The sequence below is a fragment of the Aquila chrysaetos genome, chromosome 21 (genome assembly GCF_900496995.4).
Source record: "Aquila chrysaetos chrysaetos chromosome 21, bAquChr1.4, whole genome shotgun sequence".
Classification (NCBI taxonomy): Eukaryota; Metazoa; Chordata; class Aves; order Accipitriformes; family Accipitridae; genus Aquila; species Aquila chrysaetos.
The window spans coordinates 6,685,890-6,708,341 of record NC_044024.1 but is presented as its reverse complement, the minus strand read 5'-3'; the positions used below and the strand labels follow the sequence as shown (position 1 = coordinate 6,708,341).

At 35.9% G+C, this 22,452-nt stretch overlaps 1 protein-coding gene across 6 annotated transcripts in view; it reads right to left on the bottom strand.

The window, feature by feature from the left end:
• Nucleotides 1–22,452, bottom strand: part of DIAPH2 (diaphanous related formin 2) — a 266,541-nt gene that overhangs the window by 165,876 nt on the left and 78,213 nt on the right. For all 6 annotated transcript variants that reach the window (XM_029996684.2, XM_029996681.2, XM_029996680.2 and 3 more), the window contains 3 exons: nucleotides 9,030–9,131; nucleotides 7,444–7,538; nucleotides 1,974–2,075 (listed from right to left, as the gene is read on the bottom strand). In XM_029996684.2, the coding sequence (XP_029852544.1) occupies nucleotides 1,974–2,075; nucleotides 7,444–7,538; nucleotides 9,030–9,131 (299 nt within the window). The remainder of the gene's footprint in view (nucleotides 1–1,973; nucleotides 2,076–7,443; nucleotides 7,539–9,029; nucleotides 9,132–22,452) is intronic.

The following is a 22,452-nucleotide window of genomic DNA, read 5'->3' as shown; positions in this document are numbered from 1 at the left end:
GGAGAAGGGATCAACTTGGGAAAGGATCCAAGTTCTAAAGATCAGGGGTGAAACATAAAGGAATTTACAGCAGTAAAGCGGAGAAATACCTATAAAGTCTTTTAAATCAAGGCCATTATGCACAATTTCCTGAATTTCTTTGCTTATTTTAAATAGTTAACTGAATAGCATTCATAGACATCAGAGTCTTCATTTGTCCTAATGCCTCCACCTTGTTTGCTTCCATTCTGTGTTTTCCTTAGACACATTTCAGATATTCTCCTTGCACAAAATCTAAGTAATTTCCCACTTGTTTGGCATTATTTATGTGGGAGGGAAATTAGGAAATATTCATTTGTTAAATCAGCCACTCCCTGGCATCCCTTGCTCATTGCCATTTCAAAAATAAGCAGAAAGCAGAGAGTAGACAGGGCAATTGTTCCGGCCTTCCTTCCTTCCCAGGGATCAAAAGCCCATCTTGTTGTAGGGCTGGAGGTACTACAGTCATTTCATCACATTGTTTTAGTCACTCTGAAAGTGTGTGTTACATGACAAAGAGGGAACCAAGTATTCATCCAGTGCTTTCAAACAGGTTTTTTTTATATACATACACATACATGTATATAAAACATGATATAGAATATATGCATGTAATATATATCTATATATAAATTTTAATCTCTAAAAGGTATTATATGAATATATTATACTGTATTTTTATATATATATATATTGCATGCCATAATTCCTTCAAGAAAAGTACCAAACATGTATAGAGATTTTTAGATTGTTACTGATCAATGAATAGATGGTAATGTTTTACTACTGCAGACCTTGCAATAAGACTAACCAATGTATCACACTTCCACCAAAATTCCTCATCTTTGTTTTGAAATAAAACATTTTCACAACTTTATGCCATTTTTTAAAAAAATAAAATTAATAGCCTAAAGTTTTTCATAAGAAGTCATTAATATCTTTCATTTTCTAAATCCTCTACAAAAATCTCATTAGGTCAAATTATGTTCCAATGTGTCCCCATCCCCAAAAATCACTCAAAAGGCACTTCTGAACCCAAATTATGCTCAAATCGGAGCTTTTTAGTAAAAAGCTGTTCCACTCTTTCCTCTTAATAGACCTGTATTTCTGTTTTGATACATTTTAATGTACATAACACCATAAAAATCCAGCAAGAACAAACCTAGCTCCTGTGGAGTTCGAGAGAAATTCTAAACACATTACAGAAGCCATCATCATCATCATAATCTTTTAGACTGACAAAGTGAAGTGAAAACAGGAACTACTTTGCCTAAGGACCTATCAGGTCTTTGGAAGACCAGAAACAGAAGAAGAGTCTTCCAATTCCTAGCTTGGTACTCAGTATCATACAATTAACTACCAGCATATATTAGGGTAACTTATGCAAATTATATCATTTCTTTCAGAGACAGGTTCTAGCCATCGTAATACTTGATAGCCCTACTTCCGGAATAGATATATGTATTGAACACTAGTAAAAGCAACAGAATACGATCCACAATTACAGTTCTAACATGAAACTACACCTCTTTTTTTTTTTTTTTTTTAACATGACATGAGATATTATGGGCATATTAACTCTTTCAGGTATTTACAGTTTTTGATACAGCAGAATAAATTTATCAAAGTTGTCAATGCTATTCAGTTATCAGGGTTTTTTTATGAACTCTTGGAAATTTAACTACTTGAACCTAGAGTGTTCTCCGTAACTGTTTAATAAACATACAAGACAAGACAGTCAGACAAAAGATTGGTCTGGCGCAGGAGTGCCTGTTGCTCTTAATTGCATACCATAATTTCTTCCAGAAAAACACCTAATATGTAAATAGATGGTAACTTTTTCCTACTGTAGGACTTGCAAAAACACTAACCAAAATAATTCAAACCTAAAAGTTTTCTTTTTAATCTATTTGACAAAATAGAACTCTCCAGTTAATTATTGCACTAATACATACCACAACTCCAAATTGTTCTGGCTCAGCAAGATCATTATATTCATCCTTTAATTCAGCTAAGGCATTGAGTTCTGTCTGCTCAGGAAGATTCTTCACTAGGTTCTAAAACAAACAAGGCATTATATTAAATTTGTTGTATTAAACTAGCTGAGATCTTAAAATAACACACTTAAAATACCACAACATGGAAATGCATGAGGAAATTACGGGAAGCTTATTTTATTTACGCAGCTTTAACACTATATAAACATCAAATCAAATCAGTAATTATTTAATACAGACATCAGCACCTCTGTTACAGTCTCTAATTTGAAGAATGTCTTCTCAGTATTAAAAAGTTAGACAAAACTCCTTGTTGCTGTCAGACCCTGAAGAATTACACTCCATCTACAATCTTATTTTGCCCTTATGATTGTATCTTGCTCATTAAATATTAATCAAGAAATAACTGGTCTGTGTAAAACAAGACATAACTACCTAAAAAAAATAAAAATCTTTAGACATTCAAAATAGTTGTGCACAAACTTCACTTAAAAACATCTTACACAAAAAAAAGCAACATCTCAAAATTGTACAGATGGCAAATATAATGAAACGCAGCAAAAATTAGAACTTGCTTGATATCTTACCCATGTCCCCAAAGAAAATTGTATGATTTATTATATGATCTTAACATCTCTAAATACAGATATGCTAAATGTATAAAATATTTATATTAAGGCTAAAGAATACTTTAAGAGATACTCAGTAAAAGTTTAGATTGTATTTAAATTCTGATATATATGTTAGTTGAAAACAAAACAATAATGTAATTCTTCAAGGAAAAAAGTATACATTTACATTTAAGCAAGCAAGCACAAGTCAATAGGCCTTTTTTGTTCAAAAAGATTCATAAACCTTACAATCAAAAAACCAAAGTGTATTAAAATATTATTAGCTGATATGTTTACACTACAGCTGTCCACACACAGAGGGTGCCCTTTACCTCAATTCCAATCTCCACTAACCACCTTTGTTCACATTAAAGACTTACGACAAGAAAAATTAAGAAACAAAAATAATGTAGTATTTTGGATACTGGATATGAAATCCAAAACACTGTAGTAGCTTGGAAGCAAGTGTATTCTGTGGTCTTTCAAAGGGCACTGAGTTATGGGCAAGCACTAGCCACTGAAGAAAGCAAAGGGAGTGAGTTGGAGACATTTACCTATAGAAGAGAAGCAGAGATACCTCCAGATGTAGGTGAACACAGCATCCCTCCTGCTTTCCCACTGTGGCCCTTAGGAGGATTTGGGGGGGGGTAACTTCCTAACCACATAACAAAAGGAGGCAACCTGTTCCTGTATGCTGGATAATTTATAGACACTTAAAATGCATATAGAGGCCAAAGAAGTAGTGCACTTCTCTTATTAATAACTTCTGAAAAATCAACATGAGATTCACCCAACTCCACAGTGCAATGATTCCTGTACCAAATAACTAAGAAAAAAAAATAAATAATAAATGTCTTCACACAGAAATCATTTTTTCTTCTACACAAACACAGAGGGTCCCAAGGTATTCAAGTGAAAGGGGGTAAGTCCATGTTCTTCAACAAGAAGCTCCTACATTATAAAGCTGCCCTCTGAAACTTGCATAAGTAAATGGTAGAACCACCAGGTTTAGAGGTTTACTTCCAATAAAGCATCTACGGAGTTGCAATTCTATAGCATTTGAATGACAACACAGATTTTAGTGAAGATAAAGTAATGTGTTACAGCTAAAAAAATTAAATCTTTTAATACTTTCTGCAACACTAGTCATAGAAGTAAAACATTTCAGAACACGTGACTTTAACTTGGTTAGGTTACTAGCACAGAAGTTCTCCTCCCCTCCTGTCAGAAAAAGTGCATTGCCATGTGTTTCCATACGATGTGGTTAAAATAGAAAGGACATGCACACTGACACTATCAGAGAACAGATAATGACTGTTTAGGTTTATGTCACAAAAAGACTCTGATACAACAAAAAGTTATGTGCCTTTTAAACTCAGAAAAGCAACCAGCACTACAGAAGAGTATTTTTTCCAGATATGAAAAACTTAATCACAGAAAACCTGTTCTATTAGAGGTACAGATGTCTTATTTTTAGAACATGCCAATCCTGCCCTCACTCTTGCAATATTCTTGTTCATTAGGAGCATTTGATTACTGATCACTCTGCCAGGCTTGATGAAGTAGGCATTAAAGAAGTAGAAATCTAAGGCTGACATTAAGAGGCTGAAACTATCACTCACTACTCACTGTCACAATGCCCTGAATTCTGCTAAACATGGTGTTTGACAACTGCACGTTTACAAGAACTTACTCTCTCAAAGACACACTGGGAATTGAGAATATTTTTTCCTAGACTGTCTTCCTCAAGGAAGAGTTACAACAGTAGATAGTCTACCATGTACTCAAACTGATTAATCCAATTAATTTTAGCAAGTATTACAACATAACTTTGAAAACCAGCAAGAAATGAGGACTTGGGAAGCATAACTGAAAAAGCACTTTTCTATATGCTCAATTATGCTATACCCATTTAGCTTTCACCACTTGGCTACTTAGAACAAAGCAGTTTCTGCATGTACATTTTTATAAAGTACAAGTTTTGCTAAGCATTTAAGAAAGCAAGGTTTGCTTTGTAAAATTTTTCCAATCAGTAGTATTGAAAACTGTTAAACTGGTAAATTAGTTAGTAACTCAGTCAGAAGATTAGAATAAAAATAAACCAGAATAGACTGAACATGAAGTAGATGCTACAGCCCATTTACCCCAATACATTGTAAGAGTATCTTTACAAACACAGGAGGAATCTCTTCTGAGTTATCAGCTCAATGTCCCTGCTACGAGAAGCAACTCTGCCACACCGTTCCCTTCAGAAGCGGACCAATCTCCAAAGCCTTAGTTTTTTGAAGATTATAAGCAGCTGAGTTTCTAGATAGTTGCATTCATGATGAATTCATATACATTTATTCTGGTGTTAACGTTGCCTTTTACTTATGCAACTTCATTTTTCTCCCCAACGCTTATGCACATCACTCTTCTCCCCGTATGGTTATAATGTAGTCATATCCCCTCTCAGCTATTTATATTGCTAATCTAATCAAGCCAATGTTTTCCAGCTTCCTTCTGTAGACTGTTTCTCCATCCCTCAATCATCTTAAGTAGTTTTTAAGTTCAGCTTCTCCATTCTAAATCCATTTTTGAGAAATGTACCGAGTATTTTAGATAAGGTCTTTGAAGTGCATTATTCAAAAGCATAATAATTATCCTCTCTACTGGAAACACTTGACCCAATACACCTTGCGATCACATTTGCCTTTTTTATGGTGTACTGGGTCTGGCTGGGATGAAGTTAATTTTCTTCACAGCAGCCCATACGGTGCTGTTTTGACTTGTGACCAAAACAGTGTTGATAACACACCAATGTTTTAGCTACTATTGGACAGCGCTTGTGCAGCTTCAAGGCCTTCCCTGTTTCTCATTCTGCAAATAAGCCGGGGTGGTCCCGCCACCCCTGACGAGTAGGCCAGGGCAAGTGGTTGGGACTGGGTGAGGGCTTAGCTGCTCCATATACAGCTATACCACAGTGGTGGCTATACATGCTCTGCTGAGCACAGACTTACTATTACTTATCCTCAATCATTTCCAACTGATAAGCCACCATTACAACACTAGCTTCCAGCATTTTACAATTAACATGTAAGATCATGACCTTACACTTCAGCATAACATATTACATCTTATTTCTATTAATCTAGGTCTCAAGATATCTCTACGTTTGTTGTAGACGTAACTATACCAATATGAAACTATTCTGCACTTAAGGTATTCAAGGTGAGGTTTTTTTTCCTCTCTATTGATTTTTGATTTTACTAATCCTGTAGGCTTCTCAATCAAATGATCCAATATCCCTGATCAATAAACATAAACTTAGAACTTCTGACTTATTTCCAAATAACTACGTATCATGCGCATAAGCGTTCTGTGAGAAAACAGACTCAGTGGTCAAAGACAGTATTTTTAGCAATGTAAACATATATTAGAAATGCTAATCAATTTCATGCTGACATGGCCTGAGGCAGGACACCATAGTCAAACACATCATTGAAGTCAGACTGGAAATATTTTCCCATCAAATGGGAACTTCCAAAGACATTATGCCATATAAATCCACCCCACCCCCCCCAAAAGAAAACCCACAAAAAACCCACAACCCAACAATTGCCCAAATAAAATATGAATGAGAATTCTGGATACCAAATAATGTGTTTGGAAATACATAGGTAGTATAAGTCTCAGAATATGACACTATGAGAAAATTTAATAGTATGTTGAGTTCAAGAGTTTGAGGTCTATGAGAAAACAGCAGCCCTTCTTTTAGAGCCTCAAGAAAGCGAAACTCCAGAAATGTAGGAGGGCCTTGGTGACACAAGAAAAACTGCAGACGAAGGACAAGCAAATTTAATTTGATAAATTTCATTTACACTGTATATTTTGCAACATAGTAATTTTATTAAAAAACGTTCATTTTAAAATTTGAAGAAGTTATGAATTGTATAACTAACTGTGAAAAGACCAGGCGACTCACTTCAGCCCAGTGTCCCTGGAATAACCATTTTCCAGGTCCAAGAAAGGAAGAAAAAATTAATTTAGAAAGCCTTAAGGGGGAATGGGACAAGGGTGCATGCAGGAGATGGGGAAGGACAAAAGGACAAACTGAGACCAGTATGTCAGCTAGAATCTGAATCTCTGTATGATATTAAAATAAACCAATTCAACACCAGTATCATTGGTGTGCTACATCTGTATACCATCCCAGGTTTACATGTTTCTCTGTTACACTGTCACTCCCCGGAGATCACGAGGGGCAGTGTACACACTTGCTCTCCTCCTACTGTGAGGAAATCAGAGAGGGATGTAAAGAAGCTGTATTTCATACCTCCTTCTCTCCAGCTGAGAGGTTTGGGGCTCAAAATAAGACCAAACCAGCTTGAGAGCAGGTTTGATTTACAGATGGTTTTTGGGTTGTAGCAGTATCCTGAAACATTCAGGTAGTTTCATCTATCACTAGTGACAAGCTGAGTTGTTTCCACAAGAAGCCTGATGAAACTTCATTATTCACCAGCCTGAATCTAGTAAATGCTTGTCTTGGAAACTGAAAAACTAGAATTATCAGAGCTTTCCTTTTGAAAGGGAAACTTTATAAAGCGAGAGATTCAAAAGTACTTTTGTTAACAGTGTCTTTTAAAGACAGTTTTACTGCTACATGTGAGCATATTCGAAAGCAGAAGTGAAATAAACAAAACAGTAAACACAACTGATACACTTGTAGCTGACATCCAGGAAACTCTACACTATTCTTACTCTTAAATTCTTACACCTTCACAGCATTTTTACATGGACAACAAGCTATCAACAAAACCAGAGATATTTTCACATACCTGAATCAAGGATTCGCTCAGCTTCTCTTCATCAACCTCTAAAATTATATTTTTTATTTCTTCATAAGGCAAACGGAAAGAACCCAAAAATATTGCTGAAATTCAGTAATAAATAATTAGTATCAAAAAGGTCAACAAGCTTGATATAAGAAGACAAACTTAATTTCTAGCAACTGAAAAAATCGTATCCTGATCCAAAATAAGATGGTTCACAATTAAGAAGTTTTCTACATAAAACAAACACTAGATGAGCCACACTATTGCAGTTTGACTTATAATGAATTTCATTTCTAAGAAATTAAACTACGACAACACTTTCAACGGTTTAATTAGCCTCAGTTGCTCCCTAGCAGTGTTACATATCTCTAACAATAAAGTCCTACTTTTATGAATGGCAACATCTACATTACTACTTAAAGAGACTTATTCAGCCACTAGAAGACTTTACCTATTATTTTTTTGCTTTCATAACCATGTATGAATAGTCGTACTGCATTTACAATTGGGTGAATGATATTTACATGACATTCTAGAAAAAAATTCCATGTCAAAAGGATAATTAAGAGCTCGGCAAAGACGAAAAACAAACAAACAAACCCCGCCCCCAAACTCTACCACCTTTTAGGGTAACTAAACTCATACAAGAGAGAATGTATATTGTAAAACCTTCAAAGATGGAGTTCTCCAAGCAATTTGATCTCAGGATGTTATAACATCTCAACAGAGCCCCATGCAATAAACTACAAAGTATTCCTAACACAGATGGATTAGTATACCATTTTAATAAAGTGCTGTATGTTCAAACTAACTACTACGGCTGATTTTCCCGCATCCATATTTTCAAAACTTGAAGTTTTATATCACTTGTATCATAGTTCATTTTCTGCTTAAGAAAAAGCGCTCATGGATGTGGTAATAAACAATGCACAGATTTGGTTCTACACACTTCATTTGCCACAGGCATAGTTGGACTAGTGACATTTTATGGTATTTCTAATTCAAATAAAAGAATCTACTACTCTTAATGATTGATTTCCCCCCATAATTAAAGAGAGAAGCAGCAAGTTAAAAAAAAAAAAAAAGAGAGATAGGGCTGTTTTCCTTATAATTTATAGTAGTAGTATTTGCACCTAACTTACCCTATTTCATAATATTTTTCTCTTTAAAAGTCTAACCCCCATCAAGATCTACTTCTCCATTGCTCTAACCAGGAAGAACCTCTCAACCCCAAACCACAAAACCTACCAACACCATGCCTTCCCTGAACCAATGATTGTCATTTAATCATACTTCCAGTCTAAAGCAATTAATAAAAGAATCAATATTTTGTTACCAAAAAAAAAAAAAATACAGTTCATAAACATTGAAATCTACACCATTTTTCCATGTTACTTTTTTAAGTTTTCCCAAGTTACATATGATTTGAATTCACTATACATGTAAAAAACTTCTGAACTTAATACTCATGTTCACATTAGCCAGTTTTTAGATAAAGAATATTGCACATATAAACAAAAAACATTTAAGAACAGTCGTGTGTGTACATGCTAATTAAATATTCACCTAATGCATTTCACATCACTTACATAGATTTTGTGCAGTTTTTCCATCCAAAATTCTTAACTCTTTAACCCTTTTCTTTGACTGAACTACTTTCTTTTCTTCGGATTCTTCTACTGTCTTTTTAGCTGGAAAGAACATATTTATTAAATTCTTGATTAATTATTACAACTCTTTAATCTTAACACACTAATAGCAACTCAGCTAGAAAGCCATAATAATGCATCTATTAGAATCAGTCCAAGGCAAAAAGAATGCACTGCCCCAACATACCGTAAAATATCCAAAGAAACAAAGCAAATTTTCAAAATTAGGAGGAACATGAAATGAAAATGTTAATATGACAATGACCAATTTTCCAAAGCACTATCAAATTATATTTATACATTTTAACGCAGGAAATTTGTTATCTTCAGCTCCAGTTTATTCCAAGCTCTTTTAAAAATGCAGTGATTTGGTGTTACCTCAAAGCACGTGAGTGCCCCCTGTTGAAATACTAGTAACTCAATACCATTTGAAGTTCTTCATCCAAAACCAGTAAGATAAATAATTTGAGGTTTAGCACACTACACAAAGGTAGGTTTTTACTAATTATTTATGTTGTCACTGGTAAAGAGAAAAACCAAATAAGAAAATACCATATATTTTAAATTGATTTATTTTTAATTAGCAAGGATTGCTAGCATTATATTCAGTACTTAAAATTATATAAAGTAATGTGGTATTGAAATATTTAAAATATATGCTGATTTTTTGCATAATTTAAGATACTTAATTCTCACAGAATTTTCTTAAGTATTAATTAAGTAAACCCATTAACAAGGATTAATTTCCTTTTAAATATCACATAACATACCTGGAACTGAAGGAATAGAAATTTAACGTGCTCAACATTAATTAAACTTAATGAACATTTTAAGTCATTCGAAAGTAACCAAAAAACTTTAAAGTCAAATTAAGAGGAAGTTTTAAGCAGCCTAAATATGCCTTTCTTCTCTGAGTATTGTTTTTTGCTGTACTAATTTCATCAGCATGGGTTTCATTACAGGTATCTCCTAAGAAAAGTTGTTAGTTTTTAGTGTGAAGAATAACACCAAAACCTCAGTTTCAACTACTTAAAAAAAAAATAAACCAAAAGAAAACAATTATTTTTCTCCTTATACATATTACCACTAGGAAAACATCTGGCACCAAATAATTCTACTGGGTTTATACCGCTTGAATAATTAGTTTACCTTGGGCATCTTCATACCAGCGTTAACTAAGCTAGTACAAGATAGTTCCCTCATGCCCTGCTATCTCTAAAAAGCCTAAAGCAGAAAAAGCTAAACGGAGAAGACAATTCAACAATCCAATACTTGCTCTCCCCTTGCCCTGCCATTATTCTGCAAGCCTAACTACATAATATGTCCAGCTTGCTTTATATTTTTAAGAGGACAGAGCTACACATCAACTTGATAATACACAGATAATACTCAAAATTCCCAGCAGCACTGACCCTTTAACCATAATGAAGTACCGTTTAAAATCCTGAAGTGACACTCCATGAACTAATCACACCCTTATCACTAATTGTTCTCAATTAAACCAGGAAATAAAATCAGGTGCTCAACAAAAACAAACAAAAACCACCCAAGAGTTAAAAATTAGTTGTCCCATGAGAAAGCAATAAAAATTAGAGGTCTGTTATATGAACAGAAGCTATTGAAAAACCTAGATTTATGTCTGTTGAGACAGGTGTGAGAAATTACTCAAGAAGATGAGTGACCTATTCTGAACTTCATCTGTTTAAGAATTAAACCCTCCAGATTTCCATATATGATTGAATCTTTAAAATGTTGAACACCACACACCCTCACAATCCACTCACAGAGTACTCTACTTATCACAGTAGTTGCAAACACTAAAGACAAACCTGTTCTGTAACCAGCTGAGATAATACACCCACATTTCAGTGTGTAATCATTTCAGTCCTGTGGCTTGCAAAACTGCAGAGGTAACAAAAACATTAAGTAGTAAAAGAAAACAAGAGAAACATAAATGTTTTTGTTACCAAACCTCACCCCACCCAAAGATAACTTTTTTCCTACAGTGGCAATTCACATACACCTGATCAGACACAACAAGTGAGAGAAACACCTTTGTGAGCAAGAGTTCAAGGGCAAAGGTGTTATATGAGCCCAACTCAAAACACAGATTAAGTTACTCAGCTACTACAGTATCAAAAAAAGGAAAGATAGTTTTGGGGGTTCAGCTTTTAAGCATACAATATTTTATAGAGAGAGACACACACAGGATGGGCCGAGTCAGAATTCACAACGGTAATTCTGCCTGTACAGGGCAAATAACCTATTTTCATTATTATCCCTCCTCACCCATTTCCAGATTGCACTCCTCTAATGGCTGTGAAACTAGTAACCACATTTAGAACACAAAAGAACAAACGTTCAGAAGTTTTATAACAAACCGTGGCTACTCTTACCTGCTTAAGCCTGAATGGCTGTAATGCCACCACTTATAAATCATCCATTTTATATATATATAATGTCTGGGTTAGATTAAAACTTTTCCACTTGGAAAAGACCAGAGAAGATGTTCCTTCCAAAGGTTCTTATCTTTTCAAGTGTGAGACTCCAAAAACTTTAAGTTAGTTTTATGCCAATTCACAAAAAACATGTGAGAAATACTAGAACCAGATGCTTATGTGACTGCACCAAAGTCACAATATAGGCTAGCATCAACACCAATCTTACCAACCTAAGACTAATAGGCAGAAAGAGACAGTAAATTACTAGAATTTCTCCAACACAGTTTGACCCATGCTTGTGATTACATTAAGCACCAGAGAGCTATCAAAAGCCATGCTCTTCCCTCTTCTGTTAGTGGCTCTCTCCCTCTGATCACGTAGTCCATTGTAGCAGTGACTCAACCGTAACAGGACTACGGATTACAGAATTTTAAAAAATAATTAAATAAATAAAAAGCTACTCGAGACATTTCAGAATGCAGAATATACTATTGCTGACCAACCTCCTAACCCTTTTCAGGTACTCCTTTCACAAGTGCCTGTTTAAAGATGAGACGTGCTTTTTGGTTTGATGCCACAGAAACAGAGGGAGAGACAAAAAAAGGACTTTATAGCAGTCAACATAGGGTAGCTCAAAAAAGCAAGATGAAAAATCAATCTGGAAGCTAAAGCACCTGTATTACTTCATACAGACCTTGGAGTTTAGTGTTGTGATTATTCATTACAGCACTTTGGTAACGGCACTGGCTTATATCTTCATTCAAAATCAGCTTTTTTTTCAAACTGACAAGTCTCACAGTCAGTACCCAGAGCTACTGACAGTCACAGCCAGGTTTCCATAACAGAGATGGTCATATTTTAGGAAAAAAGGTATAGCAGAAAGAAAATGTACTTACATTCTGACCACAATAACTGGTTAAGCAATAGGACACTAGAAGAAACAGGTCAGCTCTCCAAGTCTGAAGCTTTATTCCACAGGGTCCATCTCCCACCCAACTCCCTGCTGAGCTAGCCATCCACCTCTGTGTACCCTGCCCAAGTTTGTCTCTCTGGTTTCAGAACACATAATAAGCTTTTTCCCACCTTAAATAAGGCTTGTTCCAAATTCAGCCTTCCAAATTCACGGCTCACCTACCTCACTTCCCAGAACTCACTCACTAATCAAGTTTATGTCAGTCCTCCACTGCATTAACAGCCCCAGAATGATGGCAGAATCCTTCAGTAAGTGGTTAAGCCTGTCGAGGTACTCTAGCAAGTCACTCTTTGCAAAAGTGACAAATATCTCCTTCACAAGTTGTCAGTAAGAGAGTCCAGAAGCCCAAGTGTTTTGTCACCACATGAAAGAAGCATGTACACCAGCACAGTAGAATTCAGACTCAAAAGGGCCTTTGAGGTTGTCCTCTTGTATTTCAGATCACCAGGTCTGTGGTAACACCTCTGTTGTGTTGATGCAAAGCATTTTTAAATCCCCCACCCTACATCTCATTTTTCTTCTTGAAAGTTAATCCCTTTTCACACAAATTTATGTAGATTAATATTTGGATTTATCTGGAATACATATACACACACACACATATATATACACACACACACAAACAGGCACACATACACGTGTGGATTTTTTGTTTTGAAGAAACAGAGAAAATGATACTCTTGGCTATTTAAAACTATTTCCCCATTCACTTGGGAAGAAGTAAGAAAGAAGCAAGCATTTAAAACAAACAAACAATTAACAGTCATTGAAATGACAAAATACTCCCCAAACGCGTAATTCTCACACCGGTTACACCTATAGAATGTTTCAGCTCGGTTTACTTTTCTTTAGCATTTACCTCAAGCAGACAGGAGAGGGAAAGACAGAGAGAGCCAATATGATAAAGCAAAAGGGGAAAAGGTAGTTCTAGCACACACAGATATCTTTTCAAAGACCAGAAAATATAGATCTAAACACCAACATTATGTAACCTACTTTTTTTTTGTTGTTTTTTTTAATTTAGATTAGAGTTCTACTTCGTTAATAACAACATATTTGTTTATCAGTGTTGGAGGAAAAAAGCTGATGCAACACACTGCAAGGGATTGTTTTCTCTTCATCTTACATTATGCAACGCATGTGCAGCTCAAGTGTGTACCTTTAGTGATACCTTCAGCTGGGAACTAATTTAATCCCACAGAAAGTGCACTGCTTGAAACCCATTTAGGGTCTAAAGAAAAAAATGACAACAGTAAACAAAATGTTATATAAGTTTAAAATACATTAAACAAGACTAATGATAATCATGGCAAAGAACATACACAAACATGTTGAAATACATCAGAGACGTAATTAAGAAAAAAATTCTACCATCAGTACTTTTGCACTTCTGTAGCAAAAAAAGTAAGCACACACAGCTCTTGAAAATTACCATTCTACACCTGTTCATTAATTTAGCTACTGAATGGCATTAAAAGTCATCATTACAAATTTTTAGAAATGCATACAATTTTATTTAATGTTCTTAGAGCTGTTAAAGCATTTTACTCTGAGTTGAAATGTCCAGTTCATATTAAACTCGTCCTTTCTTTTTTTAAATAAGCAGTGAGTAATTTTAATAAAGAATTAACAGTAAAAACTGTCAGTCATGAATATGATGAGGATGAAAATTAAAGTGAGATAAAAATGAGTACATTGAATCACAGTGTGGAGAAAGCAGACATTTAGGTGAACTTTAGCCTACCTGAACCTGAGCCTTAATCTCCAATTTCTCCTGAGTCTGTACCCACAGGGAACAAATGCCCTTATATTGTCATAGGAAATGAATGAGCAATTTCATCTTATCTGGCAAGTGGCTTACTATTTGCATTTACTAGTATTTGGCAGCAAAAGTAAATATACAAAAGAAATTGCTTTATTATTCCCTTTACCTGAAAGAAGATCTATGGCTAGTATAGGACAATAGGAGGAAAAAAAATTAAGTGTACATACAGTTGCAAGGGATGTAAACTATACATACAAGAGTATGCTTGAATAGCTGAAACTATTAATTACACTGAGAATTTCACTCAAAAATCCCCCTATGTGATACAACTTGGTAGAAAAATGAAATAAGGAGCTAGGAATGCCGTTGAAAGATCAGAAGATATTTTGTAGCACAAAAATTCAGTAAATTCTATTGCAACATAATAAAACTTCTTGAAGCCTGGCTAAATTGATGATATCAGGGAAGGTACTGATAGTTTTCTATTTCTGTATTACTTCTAGAGGCACCCAAGAATGGAAATAAAAGTCAAAGAAAGGAGGAGAGGGAAGAAAGTCAAACATAATGTACTCTCAAATTTGCACTTGTTCTCTTCCCTCACCAATACACTGAGTCTTTCCATTTGTCTAACCACATAATTTCCACACTCAAATGAAATGGTGCAGCAGTTCACACAAGTTAGGCCTAGTTAGCATAAGTCTATGAACTTCCACCAACCACTTGTTTCAGTAAAGTAGGTGAAATACAACCAACCTCTTGTTCCAGACAGCCGAATGAATTCTGGCAAGCTTTGCGTGCTCCAGGAACAGCAAAACTATGCAAATAACCTATTGATCACCTAGAAGTGCAAACGTGTCCAGAAGCAGAGCCCTGACAATGGTACCAAGTCAGAAAACAAGACTGCAAGCTAAATGGACCAGTGACCAAGGAGGTATTCTCTATGCAATTGTATAACCAGTGAAACTAGAGAATATTCAATGGATCCCAGAGGAGAGACTCTGGGAGATGCCACAGTTTGCACAGCTGAAGCCACAACTTCTCTCCTAGACCACATCCCCTCTCCTGCAGAACATGCATGTCATGCAATACGTGAACTGCATAAACTGAGATTCAAGTCGTTTGGTACCCAAATACATTGATAGTCTCCACGCTGTCATTTGGTCTTCGACTTGGACAAACAGCAAACCATTTCCCCAAATATCTAGAGATAAATGCAAGAGCATTAACAGATGCTAGCCACGCCCTCTTGTCAATTAAGTCAGCAGCTGTGTGATCTCATGTTTATTCCCAGTGCCACCTGGCATTTTTCAGTTCACCTAAAATCACTCAGTTATCAACTCCTGAAGTAACATTAATTAAGCACTCCTGCTGTCACTCTGTCCTTCCTGCAATCAAAAGAGCTAAATACCTGGTACAGCATTAAAAAAAATTACAAAGAAAGCAAGCAACTGATCTGAAAGTCGATCATAGTTTAAGCTCTCAAGATAAAAAAAAAAAAAAAAAACTGACAAGGGGAAAAAAACATGGAACCTCTTGCAATCTCATATGTTTTTTGCCTAATTAATGTAATCAAGCTGAAGGAAGTGACATCAACCCAACAGATTATGCTCTGTGGAAGAAAAAAAATAATCATAACTTAGTTTTACAAATGAGTTTTAACAAAAAAATATCAGGGGATCTATATTCCTATTATTTGTTCTTATAATACAATTGTTTATTATTATATTTGACCACCACCACATTTAATGACTGTAGGAAATATTTCGTATTCTATTAAAATTGCCCTAAACCAGCTGTAACTAGTCTAATTTTCAAGGGCAATTTGAAAATCTGCATCATTTGAAAATCTGCATCACCATTTCTAATTTAGACAGTTGCATGTCCCACTTATATTTTTTCCTCTCATATCAGGCCATCATCACCACAGAACTGCAAGATAGGACAGCTATAATTACTTTCCAGATTCTAACTGATATGCCTGTTATCCATACAACTGTCAAAAGTAAAAGTACCAAGACTCAGACCAAAAAAAAAAAAAAAAAAAAAAAAGTAAAACAAAACATCAAAAACCTGCTATCGTATTTTATCAAGATTTTAATAAACTTAATTTCTGTTATTACTGTAACAAGTCTAGTCAACAAAAATCTTTTAAATGAATAGTTCCGCTATTGTTCCTCTTGATTAGGCTTGTAAAAGTCACATCTTTCCCAATGAAGACACTTATGGGAATCACATTTTCCAGAGGAATTTTAGAAATAATGAAGCAAAAAAAAAAAAATCACAAGATCCAAAAAAATCCCTTTATATAGTCAAGGTAAATAGATATTGGTATTTAATGAAAAAGACTAAAATTTTAGTCAAAATGAAGTGCTAAATTGATTTCTTTTCCTCATTCACTATGATATTTGACATATAAAGCTCCTAAATATTTAAACACTAAGTAAAATACACATTTCCAAATGCAGATTCCAGTATCCTCTCCCTTTTTGAAGCACTGCTCTACCATCAAGGTTTTAAACAAACATGCATGAAAAATTGTTTCACTTGTACATATCTAAATCCCAAAACCCTCAATTTGTTTACCGACTTCAAGACCTACTGTAGTTTTTCATCACAGAGTCATTTAGCTGGGAAAAGACCTTTAAGATCATCAAGTTCAACCATTAACCTAGGACTGCCAAGTCCACCACCAAACTATGTCCCTAAGCACCACACACATCTTTTAAATACCTCCAGGGATGGTGACTCAACCACTTCCCTGGCAGCCTGTTCCAGTGCTTGACAAACCTTTCAGCGAAGAAAAATGAAGAATCTAAACCTCCCCTGGCACAACATGAGGCCATTTCCTCTTGTCCCATCACTTGTTAGCTGGTAGAAGAGACCGACCCCCACCTCGCTACAACCCCCTTTCAGGTAGTTGTAGAGAGCGATAAGGTCTCCTCCCCTCAGCCTCTTCTTCTCCAGCCTTAACAACCCCAGTTCCCTCAGCCGGTCCTCATCAGACTTGCTCTCTCGACCCTTCACCAGCTTCGTTGCTCTTCTTTGGACACGCTCCAGCACCTCAGTGTCTGTCTTGTAGTGAGGGGTCCCAAAACTGAACACAGGACTCGAGGTGCGGCCTCACCAGTGCCGAGTACAGGGAGACAATCACTTCCTTAGTCCCGCTGGCCACGCTATTTCTGATACGAGCTGGGATGCCGTTGGCCTTCTTGGCTAGCTGGGCACACTGCTGGCTCATGTTCAGCCGGCTGTCGACCAGCACCCCCAGGTCCTTTTCTGCCAGGCAGCTTTCCAGCCGCTCTTCCCCAAGCCTGTAGCGCTGCCTGGGGTTGTTGTGACCAAAGTGCAGGACCCGGCTCTTGGCCTTGTTGAACCTCATACAGGTGGCCTCGGCCCATTGATCCAGCCTGTCCAGAACCCTCTGTAGAACCCTCCTACCCTCGAGCAGATCAACCTTCCCACCCAACTTGGTGTCATCTGCAAACTTACTGAGGGTGAACTTGGTCCCCTCGTCCACACCATTGATAAAGATATTAAACAGAACTGGCCCCAATACTGAGCCCTGGGGAACACCACTTGTGACCGGCCGCCAACTGGATTTAACACCATTGACCACCACTCTTTGGGCCCGACCATCCAGTCAGTTTTTTCATCCAGTGAAGAGTATGCCTGTCCAAGCCATGAGCAGCCAGTTTGATACTGTGGGAAACGGTATCAAAGGCTTTACTAAAGTCTAGGTAGACAACATCCACAGCCTCTCCCCCAGCCACTAACTGGGTCATGTTGTCATAGAATGAGATCAGGTTAGTAAAGCAGGACCTGCCTTTAATAAAGCCATGCTGACTGGGCCTGATCACCTGGTTGTCCTGTACGTGCCACATGATGGCACTCAAGATGAAGGCTCAAGGCTCCATAGCCTTCCCCGGCACAGAGGTCAGGCTGACAGACTTGTAGGTTCCCAGATTCTCCTTCTGGCCCTTCTTATAGATGGGCGTCACATTTGCTGACTTCCAGTCAACTGGGACCTGCCTGGTTAGCCAGGACTGCTCATAAATGACTGCAAGTGGCTTAAGTGTAATCTGGAACATCTTGGTTATACACTCTGACCTACACAGTGAAATACACGACATTACATTTCCATTGACTAAGTACTTAAGAAATTTTATTTAATGTTTAGTAAAAAGAATACTATTCTCCTACTAATTTTAAGTTTAAAAAAATTATTGATAATTATCTGGTATTTATTGTTTTATTAAGCCAGCAGAACTCAAAGGGAAGTCTTCATAGGCATCAGATCCAAAGCATAACTTCACAGGGGAAAAGGATCATATTAAAAGTAATTGGGAAATTATCTGCCTTAATAGAGCCGATTGATTTCTTCAATGAGTAAGCAGCGCCCTGTGAAGTTGACTGGTAATCACAGCTTTGATAGTTGATAAATACAAATAGGAACTTTTATTTATAAAATGTTAAGAAATTAGTATTCCATAAATAAATGTTTGAAATTGTGGCCTTGTGGTGGATGGTATCAAATAAGTCTAATTAGTTGCATGTAATCTATAACAAGCATACCTTTCAACCTAATGATATGCAGGCACAAATATTTTTGCTATGTCAGCGACAAGGACACAGGCCATTGCAACCTTTACGTTAGAATTACTCCCAGTTTTAACCAGACACATTAAAGGGCAGTGACCTGTTTGGAACAGGAACTGCCACACCACACATCACCACAGGAAGGACATACTGCATCTTTCCACATTACAATCATTCTGACTAATGATCATTCTACCTAAGGTCATCCCAATAGACTTTCAATATACTGTGGCAGTGAAACGTTTCTGGCATACTAATGTAACTCTCTCAAGAACAAACAGTAATTGAAACATTTGATGATTCCATACTAAGAAAAGCAAAACCGTGAGGTTGGTCCCCCCCCAATAACTGGGGTAGATCAACTGATACTTATTAGATAACAGCCATCGTTCAATGATGTATTACTGTTTGGTTTTTGTATATCATGTACAATTTCGGTCTTCCCCTCTGTGGTCTTTGAAAACACAGAGAAAGTAAATATAAATTAGTTATTAATGAGACTTGTAATGACAGAAAAAGTAGGCAACAAACCTAGCAAGCAGCGGGATTGCTAGAATACTAGCAAGCAGCAGGACTGAAACACTGGAAAACTACACACTTGTTTGAATTACAGAGAAGATGAATACCACAGGTTAGGAATGCTAAAAGATCAGGAGTTCACTGATGACAGTGCACAATGAAGACTTTACTATGTATAAAGATGTGACCTCTGGCTTAAAAAAAAGTCAACTGTTGGAAGCTGGGAAGCATAACTATTTAGTTTATGCTGTCTATGTACATAAAGAGACAGACATTTAATAAATATTAATTAACATATATTTACTCCTCCTAAGCATCAGCTCTCAGTCACCTGCTGAAGACAGAATACCGGGCTAAACCGGCCTGAAGACAGCCCCATATGGCTATATATGTTACTACTACCTTCTAACAGATTCACCTTGAAAAAAAGCTTTCTTGGGGTCCAAGTATCTCAAAGTGTGTTGAAACCACCCAGGTGCTCACTGAATACATGCGCAATGATTATCTGCCTTCAAAAGGCAAAAGATAAATTACTTGTACATTACAGGATTAGTCTCAGGGGACCTACCACAGTACTAAATTAAGCCACTCGCATTGTGGCAGACTAAAAATAGTCTGGAAACACACAGCTACCAGTCTCACCTTTACCAACGTAGTCGGATTTCACTATTCACCTCAGCACATTTTAAGCATATACACATGCAAAATCCACAGTATATTCTAAATTTAGCAGATTTAACCTATGCTCTGCTTACCTTTATATTACCAACATAAGCAAAATTTGGTTAAAATCATTCATTAAGAAGGCAGCGCTCTCAGTGCTAATGAACCAAATGTCTTAAATGCAAGAACAAAAAATGTCAAAAGTAAAACCTCGAAACTTATTCCATACGTACCACCATTAAGAATATACAACTTACAGATAATTCCATATATACTTATAAAAATCAGCCAGTTTAACAGACTTTTTGCTTTTAGAAAGCCTTTAAGCCATAAATTTCTTATTTGCCTGTCTCCTCACATTGGGAAATTATTCTGCAATAGTATTCTAAAATAATTACAGAACAGAAAAAGTATCCAAAAGAATGAAGTTTCAGAGAAGTTTCAGTTTCTAACAACTGCACAAGACACACACTTACAGAATATACAAAATTGTAATTTCAACTTCACATCCTTTAGAGATCATTAGCAAGTAATTCAATAACTCAACAAAATTATCAGCTTTTTAGCTGTGTTAATGCCTACGTACCTAGTATTTTCAATTTCTCAATGAATTCAGAAACTTAATAGCATGATTGTTAACTTTTAATCCTTTAGATAGCTTTTTAATATATCTTTCTCCAAAGAACCTTTATTCATTTAGATAACAGATCTATCCTTACTCTACATATATATGGCAGAAATTCTTGCAATGGCAGATATTCTGTTCAAAGCATCTCCTAATAGCATTACAGTTGAAACAACTATCCATCAGATAAAAGTTGCAATCTCAAAAGCAGATGAGGAATTTTTTTTTTTTTTTTTTGGACAGCAATAAAGGAAGAAAAATCAGTTTTGCACATTAAACCAACAGGCTTGGAGACGGGAGCATTTTTTGTAAATACATCATCATTGCAGGTCAGCACAACATATAACTGGAACTAGTCCATGAATCAGAACACATTTTGTCAATTTACACTTCTACATAAAAAACCCACACTGTATTTCATATAAGAGAAATTTGAGAGAAAGTACATTTAGGAAGTAATGTAGTATGTACTATGGTTCTGCTGAAAGATGGAGGGAACACCTCTTTAATACAGACTTAATTATTTTACAAGTAAGGCCATAAATTTTGCTTATAACTACATCTTTGTTTATGGTGGGGTTTTATTTATTTAAACAAATACACTGTTATTCCTAGAACTCTGCTGGAAGCTTTCAGGATATAAAAAATATACTTGCATAGCCTATTTAACAGTCAGCACAAACTTTCCTGTTGAGTACCTGATCTGTTTTCCATCCTTTCCTCCAGCCTTTTTTTTCCCTCCCACCTTCACTTGGGTCACAAATTCACAGCCAACTGTGTGACTTTACTGCAGCTGAAGAACCTGCATTACAACACTTAGTGTTCTAGTAGTAACTAGATATGGAGCTTCCTTTACTAATATTGAGAAAGTTTCCAGAAAACATACCTACAGCTACAAATAACACATCAGAAGGCAAAATACATCGTTTTAAAACTGTCCTGGATAGAATTATAGAACACAGACCTAGAAGTGACAAGTGATTGACCTCCAACTCATTATCAGTGTATTTTATGTACATACATAATTTCTTACGCATGAAAGATAAGCCACACTTTAGGAAAATTCCCATGACAGATAATCTTAACAGTTCATTTACAAAAAATTACTGTAAAATCCATGGAACGGGCTATTTAATCATGTTCTGAGTAACTAGCTTCAAATTAAATAGATTTTTCTAGTATCAACTTCAACTCCCTTGCAAAAAATGAAGTTGTAAAAAAAATGCTTGGAGTATCTTTTGAGGGTTATTTTTTCTGTTTTGACATTAAAGAAAGCATTCTTTTCAGTCTAGTCTTTTTACCTATTCATACAGAACGTGTTTTATTCTAGGAATACAGATTTTTATTTGTTTAAAAACAAACAAAACCCACTTCTTCTATCAGTTCAACTTTGAATTTCTTTTTTGTCAAATTCATAGAAAAAAATACTCTCTGCAAGAGCATTATAGATCAAGACTACTTCCTGAATGTATTCATATTTCATGCTAATTAGTCTTTGTACACAATCCCTGGTGTGCCTAGTACACGTGTCTGTCCTCAACTGCTCATTAAATGTGCTATAGCTTCTATGAGCACTGCATCACTGAGACTGAAATAGACATTTCAGAATATAAAACTGCCTTACTTCCTCTGCTGTATTTTATAAAGCTGCTACAAACAAAAGCTCTATTTCCCTTGGAAAAACAAGGCATATAGTAGGTACAGAATGTACTAACTACTAACAGAGTTATCACGCAGTAGGCTGGAATTCCAAACTTGTTGAATATAGGTATATGTGTGTC